This window comes from Nestor notabilis, unplaced genomic scaffold, assembly GCF_000696875.1.
Source record: "Nestor notabilis isolate BGI_N333 unplaced genomic scaffold, ASM69687v1 scaffold1855, whole genome shotgun sequence".
Lineage (NCBI taxonomy): Eukaryota > Metazoa > Chordata > Aves > Psittaciformes > Psittacidae > Nestor > Nestor notabilis.
Window position 1 is genome coordinate 90,245 of NW_009930426.1, and position 12,691 is coordinate 102,935.

The 12,691-nt window shown below is 38.0% G+C and overlaps 1 protein-coding gene across 1 annotated transcript in view; it reads left to right on the forward strand.

Annotated features, from left to right (window-relative positions):
• Positions 1-12,065, forward strand: part of SCAPER (S-phase cyclin A-associated protein in the ER) — a gene marked incomplete at its 3' end in the record, with an annotated part of 97,834 nt that extends 85,769 nt beyond the window's left edge. The window contains exons 22-23 of the mRNA XM_010015382.1: positions 4,296-4,419; positions 11,836-12,065. Coding sequence (XP_010013684.1) covers positions 4,296-4,419; positions 11,836-12,065 — 354 coding nt within the window. The remainder of the gene's footprint in view (positions 1-4,295; positions 4,420-11,835) is intronic.
• Positions 12,066-12,691: the final 626 nt, after the last annotated feature.

Below are 12,691 nucleotides of genomic sequence, written 5' to 3' on the forward strand. Positions count from 1 at the left end.
AAACCTGGAGAGGGGCTTTGGACAAGGGCCTGGAGGGACAGGACAAGGGGAATGGCTTGAACCTGCCAGAGGGGAGATTGAGATGAGACATTAGGAAGAGAGGCTGAGCAAATTGGGGCTGTTCAGTCTGGAGAAGAGAAGCTGCGTGGAGACCCCAGAGCAGCTTCCAGTGTCTGAAGGGGGCCTAGAGGGAAGCTAGAGAGGGATTCTTCATCTGACACTGTAGTGATAGGACAGGGGGTAGTGGGTTTAAACTTAAACAGGAAAAGTTCATGTTGGATATAAGGAAGAAGTTCTTTACTATGAGGGTGGTGAGGCGCTGGCACAGGGTCCCCAAAGAAGTGGTAAATGCTCCATCCCTGGCAGTGTTCAAGGCCAGGTTGGACACAGGGGCTTGGAGCAACCTGCTCCAGTGGAAGGTGTCCCTGCCCGGGGCAGGGGTTGGAACTGGAGGAGCTTTACGGTCCCTTCCAACACAAACCAGGCTGGGATTCTGTGGTTCTATAGGGTTGTTCACAAATTTTGTATGTAAAGTGCAAAACAGGCTATCTTCTTCTCTTGTAAGGTTGTTATTCCCTCTAGAGAAACATTCATTTGAAACTAGGAGTTGGTACAAGGGCATAAAGATACTCTAAAGAGAATGACCAGGGTGGAAGTTCAGCATCTGAAACCTGCGGCATCTGTCTCTTTCCATGTCTATGTATTCTTGCTGCCTGACCCAGAGCTGGATTTCAAGCTCTTGGAGCTTAAGAATGAAGCAGTGTTGCTCTCCGTGAAACACAGGAACAAGTTTTACTGTTGAAAGATGCTCTGTGAAATGTTAAGAAACTTTTGGATTGAGAACCAGATCTCGCAATGAAACAATTGATAGGCCAGGAACTAGGGAGTCAATGCTGCCTTGATTTTTGCAAAGCAAAAGTTGCAAGCTCTCCCCTACATGCCCTGGTGCACTGGGGTGGGTTAGTTTTGGGTGGCTGGATACTATTCTTGCCCTGGTATTTTGAATGGAAATGATAGTTGGTCAACTTGTTTCTTTTAGGCAAACTGAGGGAAGTGAAGATGTGCTAGCATAAAAGAAAATCATATACATACATATAAACTGTTGAGATCTAGCTTGGAAATGTTGACTAAAATAAATCCTCTTCCTATTTCTTTGGACTCGTCTAAAATAAATACAACATACAGATGCATGGTTTTGTCTAGTTTAAAGCCAGATTTATTTTTTGGATCAAAGTTTGTGTACCCTAATGAGTGTTTTTATAATTGGATTTACTCTAGAGGAAAGCCTTACATTCAGAGGGCAGACTTACTGTGTGGTTTGAGTATACATGCTGTCTAACATAGCTCTAAAGCTGATTTGTGGGTGTGATACGAAGTTTAGAGCAACAGCAGTAATCAATAAACAGCTGCTTTACGTGAGGGTCATACTTTATCAGTGTAACTGATTTGAACATCTCTCAAGTTAAAACTTTTGGAATTAAGAGCTTCTGACAGGAAAAGAAATGGTAAGAAAGGTATGGGGTTTTTCAGCCCAGAGAGTTTAAGTGGTGGTTAAATAAAGTTCTGGCTTGACATTCACCGCACTGCGCTTGTCTCAGAGGCCGTGTGCAGAAATGGTGACAGTTGACAGCTGTTGTTCCCTTAATAAGATTAAAGTAAAGAAATTAGTTGTGCTGTCTTTAATCTGCCATTTAACCCTGCGAACCACCTGGGGACAACTTCTGTGCTGACACTTCCAATTCTGAATTAAACAAACCCCATGGAACTGAATCGTAGTTCCGAGTGTGCTGTGATTAGAATGTGTTCAGACAAACTGTAGTTGGCAAGCTCATGTTATCAATTAAAAGAGCCCTCTTTCTTGCTGTGAAAGTTTAATTTGACATCCATTTGCTTACACCACCTTTTCAAATGCATTATTTGAGTCTCTGAAAACGCAAGGACTTTTTCTGGTGAGATTCAATTGGGAAATACAAAAGCATGACGTGTTATTACAGCGGAATTTATTCTACATACAAAGTGGGAAGGTTTTGTGTTTTCAAACATAAAATGAATGATCATCTTAGGAATTAGGAATCCCATATTTATCAAAAAACATTATTGCTGTGAATTAACTGAATTACCATAGAAACTTTGAAATGCTGTAAAAGTTACAAGTTAACATCTCGAGTTCATATTTGACACTTGGGGTAAATTGCAATGTTTCTATTTAAATAGAACTAATCTTTATTTTAGAACAGCTGATAAAATGGCAGATGCTGATTTAACGCATCTACTTCTCACCTGAAAATAGAAACTACCAATACAGCTCCACATCTCTCCCTGTAAACACACCTACACAGAGGAATAATCTTCCATGAGAATTAAAAGTGGGTGCTTAATGAAAATTGTTTTCAGCATTACTGAGGAAGGTGAAATAAATACCTTTCTAAAGCCACGACAGGAGAAGAGAATCCTGCTGCAAGGCAGGTTTTAAAAAATGCCCATGAAGCGTGCTCCTGAATTTTGTATAGGCGTTACCCTTGTAGATAAATGTAGTAAAAGTTAGATGCAAGAGGGGAAAATTAACCTGCCTTTGATCAATAAATAATGATTTCATATTGTTTTCATACCATGTGAACTGTAGATTGAAACTGATTTAAGTAGGCAGTAAAATTAATTACCAGTACAGTAAAATTTATGTAACTGGTAATATGGTGATCCTCAGAATATTAACAAAGGGAAGGTATAAATGTTCTTTATGATTTTACAGCTCAAACCAAGCGAAGTACGGCTTCTTTTTTAAATTCAACATTATTTCTCCAGGAGAAAAGACAATCCAGAAAGACAAATGAAAAAAAGGTTACTCTAAATTTTGTGGCCTTTGAGCATTTCCAGCTTCTCTGTTTGAACATATAGTGTATGTGTATAAGATGCTTCCGTTTCAACTCTGGTGAGCCCTGATAAGTAATGAGAGGCCACAGCAACAGCACAGAAAGCAGCACCACAGCCTGCCTTGTTGTGTAAATAACTCTGTTGTGGCAAAAAGTATTTTAGGAGAAGGCTAAAGCATAAAACTCAACTGTCTCTTTATAGTATGTTGAATTAGTCTGCTTGTTACGTTAAATACCAGCCTTGAGGATTTCTGTATGGTAACTTGTTGTTTATTGCAGTCCCGCTTTTGTATGGCCTTTTAACAGAGCTCACAGTTTATTTTCTTCTGTGGAGCTTATTTGAACTTAGTCATGTTTTTTCAAATGTTAAAAAAAACCCTAACAAAGTAAAAGTTCTTTTCCTTTTGGTTTACTTCAGACAAGCAACTTGAATTTCTGGCCATCTATCTTTTAGTATTGTATATATTTATGATGCATTTGTGTTGTGTGTCTGTGTGCATATTTGCATGGTAACAGTGATAGCTTTTGTAATGAGCAAAGTTCAGTGAATGAATTTTGTGTTTATTCTGAAATGGTATTTATCCGTGGTCAGATTAATCTCCTCTGTGAATATATTCTATAGGACTGGTCCCAGCTTCCCTGTAAATCCTGTTTGGAGAAGAACACTTTAATTGGAGCAGATGGAAATTACTGTACATGATGCAAAGAATAATTGGGCACGTTTTGTACATCTGGAGCTCTCTGTGGCTTGTTGTGCTTACAATTTTCTGTTCTCACCACTGCAGACCTGTTTCCTCTTCTAGCCAGCCATAGGTGTAGGTCAGCAGTTATACACTAGCACTTACAAGCTCTGTGCAGTCATGGGTTCCAGCATGTCAGGAGGATTTTTTGGACAGGAATTTAACCTGCTCAGTTTTACTTGCTCAGTAAAAACTACTTGATCCTCTCCACTCCGTACGTTAATTCACAGGCGCTGCCCAACAGCCACTCTAAACCTGGTCCCAGTATACTGTGAATTGTTTCACACAGTTTGGTTTGTGTTTTTTTCTTGAGGCTTTGCTAGGAAAGGGACCTTATAGCCAAATTACATGTGTAATAGAAGTGTAAGCTACAAGAAAATAATATTACGTATCAAAATTACGAAATTATATGATATTCTGTGTAATTTTTCTTACAAATTCTGAATCCAGAAGAGTCCAACAGCCATACACTGTGTGACTTCTGATAAGTGTGGCTTTACTGCTCTGCAGTTATCAGTGATCTTAGATGTCATGTGAATTTTGAGTTCCGTCTGGAATGCCAAGTTTAAGAAAATGAATGGGAATTGCTGAAGGATTGTTTTGTGATGTGCTTCCCTTTATTTGCTCTTAACATATCGTAGAAAAAAGTGAAATGCTTAGTTTTCTTTTTCTTCTGATTCTTCAGGTCCCTCAGCAGTGCAGTGAATGTTTACAGCCTCACCTGCAGTAATTGTGCGGAAAACTGCACTTACGTTCTGTTTAGCAATAAGATCACTTTTCTAATGGACCTGTTGATACACCAGCTTATGGTATGTAAAATAGTTATTTTAATTGAGACATTTTTGTATGCGTCACTAACATATTATTTGGAGTGTAAGAACACCAGGAAGTATACGAGAATAAAGGCTCAAAAGAACAGGACTCTTGTTGTATTTGGTATCTCTCTGTATCTTTTATACTTCTATCCAAACAGATATACTTGCTTCTGACAGTAGATTCTGCAAAAACGCGTGTACCAGGAACTCTAGTGAGCAGACAGTGTCCTATCTTTAATGTTTTCTGAGATTTTCTTCCTTAATTCACCCTATAGCAATACTTAAAGTGTAGAATATTAGGAGTTATTTCTGCGTGTTTGATTCTTACATGTTTCAGTATTGGGGATGTAAGTCAGGTCAGTACATTGCCGTAGTTTGATTTGCTGAAGTGCTTAAATAGCAGGACTCTTTAATATGAAAGTTTTTATTTTCCAATGTTTCATTTAATTTGAAATGTCATTAAATATTTTATTTGAAAACTCATTTTTAATTCATAGTGACCTGCTTATCATAAGATATTTAGTCTTGGTTTTCTACTTATAAATCGTGTGTATGTATTTTCATGAGCCAAGCAGTTTGTTAATTGAAAAGTTATGTACATACTTTAAATAATTTAAATGACTGTTAGAATCAACAAGCCATAGGACTGTAGATGAACACTTTCAAAAGATAGTCCAGAGGTGCCTGACACAAAGAAAACCCGAATGCAACCTGTGCCTTCTCCTCTAACTAAGTAGCTGCCAGCTCATTGTTCTTCACCAGATCTTTCCAAGAGGATTTCAGGTATTAGATTTCAAATATACTTAGTGAAAGGTGCATGTATTGTGCCTGGCCAGTCACTGCTGTGTACCCAGTGTGAGCTAGAGCACAGGCTCTGTGGGTAATTACACAGGAGATGAAATCCCTCAGCACTTCCCAAGTGATGAGATTCATTCTGCTGCCAGACACCTTCTCTTTTCTCAGTGTAGCACTGTGCAAGCGCCTTGTGCTTTTCCTGGAGAAACACAGAGGGTATTTCTTGGGAAATGCTGGCCACCTACAGATCAGAGATACTGCATAAGAAAAATTTACTACACTTAGAGCTGTTTCCAGTCTGTTGCCAAATACTACCCCTAAACTGCAGCAAAACTATAATTAAAGATTAATGTTTCCTGTGATCCACAGTGGACTTTTCTTTCCTATGTATAAAGTCTCTTATGTTTTCAAGCAGAATTGGCCTTTGAACTGGGATATCTTCATAGTTCTGTGAAGCACATATTTAAGTACAAACAATAAATACTGTGCTGCTTTTCTAACCCTGATTTTTCTCTCTTGAAAATGTAATAGGCCAAGTTTGACTTTTTCTTATTTACAAAAAAAGAAATGGACAGATAGAGAGCACTCTTTTTGACTGGCTCAAGCTCTGAATACCCAAATATGAGAAGACGCCCCACCAGTATTCCTAGTTTGGTGAGCTGTACGATGCTGCATTTGCCTGTGTTGTGTGCATTTCACTGTTGGAAAGTAAACTCCAAGTAATAGCAGGAGTAATGAATGAGAAAGTATACTTGCAAGGTTTTACCAAATTGTTGAACAAGTATGCCAGTATTTGCTGGATAATGAGTACAGAAAGAATCCAGTTTTGAGCAACCTTTAAATATATTCTTGAATATAACCAGTATGAACCTTATTTTAAACCAATTTAATGTGGCTTTAGTTTTGTTTTTAGTCTTCATTTGAATGCAGCGTCAGCTTCATTTTTACTAAAAATCAGAGCTGTACATTTGAAAGAATAGAATTCAAAACTATCATTTCTCATTGGTGACCAAAAGTTCATTTTTCTTTAAATGGGTGTAACATTTTTCTCCTCAAAATATAGCTTGAAGAATTACATAAAACCAAACAGTTTTTCTGTAGTGAAAGCTTGGGTACCAATGGGAAATGGTAGAATAACAAATGGGCTGTGTTTTTTTGTGTGTGATGTCCAGCCTGCCCAGGTTAATTGTTAAGTAAGTGTCCTGTTTAGACCTTCCTTTAGCTCACACCTGAAGAGACTGGTAGGAAACCTTCTGTAGACTTCATTTACTGACCATTTTTCCTTTCTTAGCCTCCTTAGCTCAGGTAATGCCCAAGTTGGTGTCTCTGGAGGTCAGTAGTAGTGTGTTTCCTGATTTCGGTGGTTAATGGATCAAAGCTTCCCACCTACGTCTGTAGAATGTCTTCTGCTCGAGCTGTAACCTCGTTCACCTTCAGACAGCTCTTTGCTCTTCTTTGTCTGCTGTACCTGGGGGATGATTGCAAAATAATGAGAATTTCTCTAATTGTATATTCTTGAAGGTTTTACACTGAGAGAACAATTACCATGCGGAGCTTTAAGCATGTAAGGATAGGGCTTTCAGTTTATCTTGTTAGTCAAGTGGCAGCTGTCACGTATTTTTCCATGAAGGTGTATCAAAAAGCCACATACATGAATCATACATACTTGTGCCTGCAGTTACAAATAACGTTATGTTTGGTGAACAGGTGAGGTTTTTGGCTTGGTGGGGTTTTTTTGCTCTCTGTCCTTCTATGATTTCGCGACAAGAAAAGCATGACAGTTTGTTTTCTAACTATTATGTTCTCAGATGGATCAAAGGGAAATTTCAAAAAGCTTTTGGACCACCTTGTCCCGTAAAAACTCTGAGCACGTTTTGTTCATTTAGTCAGATCTTTCCCATCACAACATACTTGCTGTTACCAGTTAAACCATAATGCAAATCCGTACTCATTCAGAATTAGGAATTGAGACATCTTTGTTGTTGTATTTCTTTGTTGACATAAATATGCAAAATTACATGAAGTCTTTCTTGCTTCATTTTGGAGTTGCATGCTAACAGAACTGCAAAAGCCTTTTTTAAAAGCAGTCTTTAAATGCATAATACCTGAAAATTCTAAGTGAAACTTCATTAGTGAATGTAAAAACACGTGAAATGAGCATTGCAATCTAAGTAGAGATCAAACAAATGTAGAGCTCAAAAGTGAGTTCCTGTTACTTTTTTCTTCTCTAAAATACAGTGCTTAAATCTACAGACTGTATTGTAGGTAGGTGGCCTATGACATTTTACTCATGAAGTACAATCCCTTTGGCTGGGTTTAAGTTAATCTGGCTATCTAGTCCCAGTGAAGTAATTTTTCTCCTCCATTTCTTCACTGGTATGTGCTGCCATTTAATTTGGGTGCTTCAAAATTACAGTCTCCGTCCTATCACAGTTGCTAGTCTCTTAACCATTTGTGGTCAGTGCTTTCATCTTCTGTATGCAACAAGTAAGGTGGCTTCATGTTTGCACTGATAATGACAAGAACTGTAAAATCAAAGGCACATGTGCTTCTTGGCTGTCCTGATCCCTTTCAAATGACATGCCATCTCCATAGTGTTCAGCTGTTGTGGCACTGATAGTCTTTCTAGCCCCTAATACAAGGCCATGTGGAGAGTTTCTACCTCCCTGGTCACTAAGAGATCTAAAAAACCTTCTCTCCCTCCTGTTTTGATTCTAGTTGGAGACCTGAGGACCAGCACCTAGAATATCAAGTTTGGCAAAAAGGTACCTCAGTCAGCTCTGTGGATCGGATCATTTCTGATGCAGTTCAGTCAATGTTGGCAATGTAAAAAAGCCCAGGAACTTCATGGATTTTTATTTCTTTTTAATAATGTAACTTTTAAAAGACCAAAACCTCACATTTTCTTTATTCACTTCAGTAGGAAGCCAATGTGCTAATCCTGTAGTAAGTCTTGAAAACAGGGCTGTGGTAGGAGGAATAATGACATGTTCAAGTATTTAGGGGTAGGGGATTTAAAAGGTGAAACCTTCATCTCTTTCATCTTAAGCCCATAGACTTCCTGGGCCATTTTCATTTCTTTAGTTCACTAGTTACTGTGTAGAAAGTCTAAGTTCATATAGATAGTATATTAAAAGTATACATTTTCCAGAGTGTTTTTGGGGCAAGCCCAGTAAGTGCAAAAAGCACAAAATAATTGCTGTTTAATGGGAGAAGAATAGCACGTAAGTGATCAAATCAACAGAAATTGGGCCCTTCAAAAGGTTTGAAGACTTTGCATTTAGATTTAGCATCTCTATGTTTAAAATTCCTCATGGCTGTGAAGGATTATGCTTTTCGTTAGATAAATAAAAACATAAGTAAGTTTTCAGTGACAAGAGCTCTACGTTGCTGACTGGAAACTGGTGTGGGGTTTTTTGTTGGCATGGAAAAAAAATGTGCTGTGATATGTGGAGGTACTTTTGAGTCAGAGTGGAGTAACATTTTCAGCTCTATTAAATGTGTGCCTAAGTGCTTTACTGGACTGGGGCCATATTGTTCAGCATTTTACAGGATTAAGTCCTAGATGGTGGGCAGAGCTGAAGAGCTTATGGCAGCTCAATACAAGCAAGGGTATCCTGACACAAGGGGAATTCTCTGCTGGATAGCTTAGCAGTTGTATGAAGACAGTACAAGAGCAGGGAAGCTGATCAGAGTGTTCTGGTTCAAGAACCCATCTAAAGAAAGAAGGAGTCTTGATTAGGCCCAGTATAGGCAGTCATCGTAAATGCTAAAATAGCACCGAGATGTTGGACGTGTGAAATAAGGGAACAATATTTTTCCTGATTTTATTTTGTGATTTAAAAATGTTTTATACCCATTACTTGACAAATCAGGGTGTATAATCATAGCTGTAGTTTTGTGTCAGTTAAACTGTTAATCTGTTACACCTTAAAAATAAAAATGCACAACGGTTTAACACTCACATCCAAAGCCCGTGTTCAGCAAACACAATTTTTCTGAGTATCATTAACTCCTTGTGTAGGAGTTATCTCACAGAGAAATCAGGGCTTGAAAGCTTTCATAATTACATTATTAAAGCTTAAGATTTCCTACCCCCTTGCCTGATACAATAATCAACAAGCAAAGTAAAACATCGCTTTTGCAAGCACTCCAATTAATTTTGAACATAAATCTCAACACACTTTCAGACTACCCCATTAATTATTCCTTTGGTAAAGGAGCTGATCTTTTGTCACTCATTTAAATGGGAAATGTTAAAGATAGGAATTATTATAAGTTATATGTAACTTATATATTGTATTTATTATATATTATGATGTATAAATTTTATATAGAATATATAATAAGTTCAAATTTACCCATTTTCTGTATTTCCTCCTACCTCCTCTTTGACATACACAGTATAAAACCCAAATTTGTTCTCACTTCATATTAATACACACAGGTACACTTTGCCCCAGAATCAGATGGGAAAAATCAGTTCTGCAATAAAACGATTGTATTAAGAGCACCAGATCTATTTATTTTACAAATTAGGAAGAACAGTCTTACACTAAAGCATGAACTTGTGGAGCTAAGGGCTGTAGACATAGAAAATAGAGTTCTGTGTGCATTCAAAAATAGACTTACCTGTTTATAGCACTGTACATTACAGCAAATGGAAGGCTCCACTGCAAAATGTTATTAAATCTTTTAAGAAATAAGTTACATATAATTTTTTATCTTGGGTAAAAAAGCAGTGAGGAGCATTTGGTAACAATTTTTAAAACTCACTGTTCCTGGTACGAAGTCACCACACATTTCAATTGATTTATACATTGCAAAGCCTAATCCCTCTGTTTCAGCAGGCAATTAGGGTCATTAGGCGTGAATTATTTTAGTCAACAGAAGTTACTGGAGCAACATAATATTATTTTTTCCTATTGAACTTGAATAAGCAGCTAAAGGCTTCTCACTTGCTCACTTGGCTAGTCACCAGCAACAGACTATTACAGTGAGTTTTAAGTACCGACACAAGGCTCAGAGCTAATGAATAATAAAGAAACATGCATGTTGTTCTTTGTCACCAAGTGTTACCGAATCCTTCCTGATACCTATACAGGGAGGAATGTTTTCTGTGCCCTCACTGGCATATGCTGGCTATAAATGATTTTAACCTGGAATGAAAATAAAGCTTCAGCCAATATTGATCACTAAGTACAGTGATGAAAGGCTCAAGCTGTCTCATAAAAGCACCTCTGCAGGGGGCTGTTGGTGTGTGGAGTCCAGCGGTGTGAAGCAAGGGAAGGTACTGAGGAGCCCATGTTGTGATTGATGCATCTGTGCTGCCAACATTCTGCCTGTAAAACTGCAGGGCTTACACACACACACACTTCACTTACTGCGTGATCGTAGCAGGGCAGGATTTCAGCTGGTTTAAATTACTTTGTGCTGCAGGAATAAGCAAGTAAAATAACTGTTTTAAGAAACTTGCACTCCATGAGGATTTCCTTCCAGGTCTGTCTCTTACATGTCGATTTGTCTTCAGATCTATGTGATGTACATCTCAACTTCACTGCCCTTTTTAGGAGTGGCTCTAGTTTAGTGATTTAGAAAAATGGGATTCCCTTCCTGTGAGGTCTGTTCAGAAAGAACTGCATGTTGTGCTTCAGACATGATTGACAAGTGACTGACATCTGATGGGCAAGTTTAATGGTTATTGGGTGCTGTTTTATATTGCATGTTCAGGGACACATTTTTCCTGCTGTTCTAAATAGTTAAAATATGAAGGTATCCACAAAAAGCGCTCAGACTTCTTGCCTAAGTAGAGATTTGTGGGTAGAAAGCATTTCTCATTGCATCTTTTAGACCTACTAATTCATGTCATCCTTGATGATGGTCCAGTATGTCAAGTTGTGCCCTAGAATTTGTGCAGTTTTTCTGTCTTCTCAGTTCCTTAGTTGCTTTTTGGGTTGATTTGTTTGGCTTTGGGGGTGGGGGTGGTGTTGGATCCTTCTCATCAGATTTAGTCAGGAGAGTTTTGGAGTTCTTACATGCCTCCTTCCCTCCCTGGCAGAAATTTCTGTTTCAGCTGCCTTTTGGTTTTTTACAAAATCAGGACTCTTTATAGACTTTGAAAGATTTAACAGTTCTCCTTCAGGCTTTGTCAGGCGTGGAGGGGAACCACTGTAATTCATCTCTCGATTCAGGGGAGGTTGCCCTCTTTCGCTGGCTTAAACCATCTGTGTATTACCCTCTTTGTGTACCTCAGCAAGTAATACAGGTTGTTCTGAATTCGCTTATGCAGAAGCTTGTGACTCATCAAAAATCCTGTTTCTCCACGTAGAACATTCATACTAATGAAATACTCTGCTGCTATAAGGCTTCCGTCAGTTCGCGTACACTAAATGCTGTTTTGACTTGATTTATGCTGTTTCAGCTTGTATTATCTGCATAAGGGGTGCAGATCCTTCCTTGTACCTGAAATGTTTTCATGTCCATCAGCACTGCTAGAATGTGATATTTTACTTATGATATACTCACGCAATTTTTCTAAGTGTTTCTCTACAACTTTGATTATTTCTGCTGAATTCTGGTTGTCTTTTTTGTTGTTTTTTTCTCTGTTTCTCTCAGGTTAGCGTGCCTGATGAGCCTAATGGTACTTCAGGCAGAAGTGCAAATAGGCAGGTATTCGAAGATTTAACCACAGGACTTCTGAGGGTAACTGCTGTGATTTTCAGATGTCTAATCTCCAGATTCCCAGATGGAAACAATCACTCTACTGCACTGAAGATACTAGAAGAAGTGAAAAGTAAATCCTCACTGGTGGAAGCCTTCAACAGCAGAGTCCAAGACCTGATCAGGTTAAAAAAAAAAAAAAAAGAAACTTTTCTAAACCTTCTTTATTACAGAGGAAAAAATGCGATGATTTAAGAAAGGAACAAACTGCTTCAACTCTTAACTTAAGAAGAGCAGTTTGTGTGTGTAGTCAGCATGACTAATGAAGTTCTATAATCTCAAACAAAAACGTTCTTCAGAACGCTGCAGACACAGAAATACAGAAAACCAGGAGTCTTTTAATTCTGGGCTTTTTTTGTGTGTGTTTCTCATCAGTTTCGTCTCCTAATTACCTAGGAGCCAGCTTCCACATTTTCATTATTTTCTGTTAGTTCTCTATGTCAACTGCGTATGCCATTACGCAAGTGGTCCTGTGTATCATACCTGCATTCATGTAAGTTTGCCATAAAATGTATACTTCCTATTACAAAGATTACCCAGTAATTCCGATCATCTGATTTCAACCTGTATATAATATAGGTGTATTTTAATAGAGTTTTCTTTTGTAAGTATATTTCTTGAGCAGAACTTGAGTCAAAATTACCACTGAGTTGTAACAGTTGAGTAAAAGAGAATACATCGATTCATTCCTTTTTACTTGAAACATTCTAATTTGGTAAAAACACTTGGACCTGAATATATTAATATATAT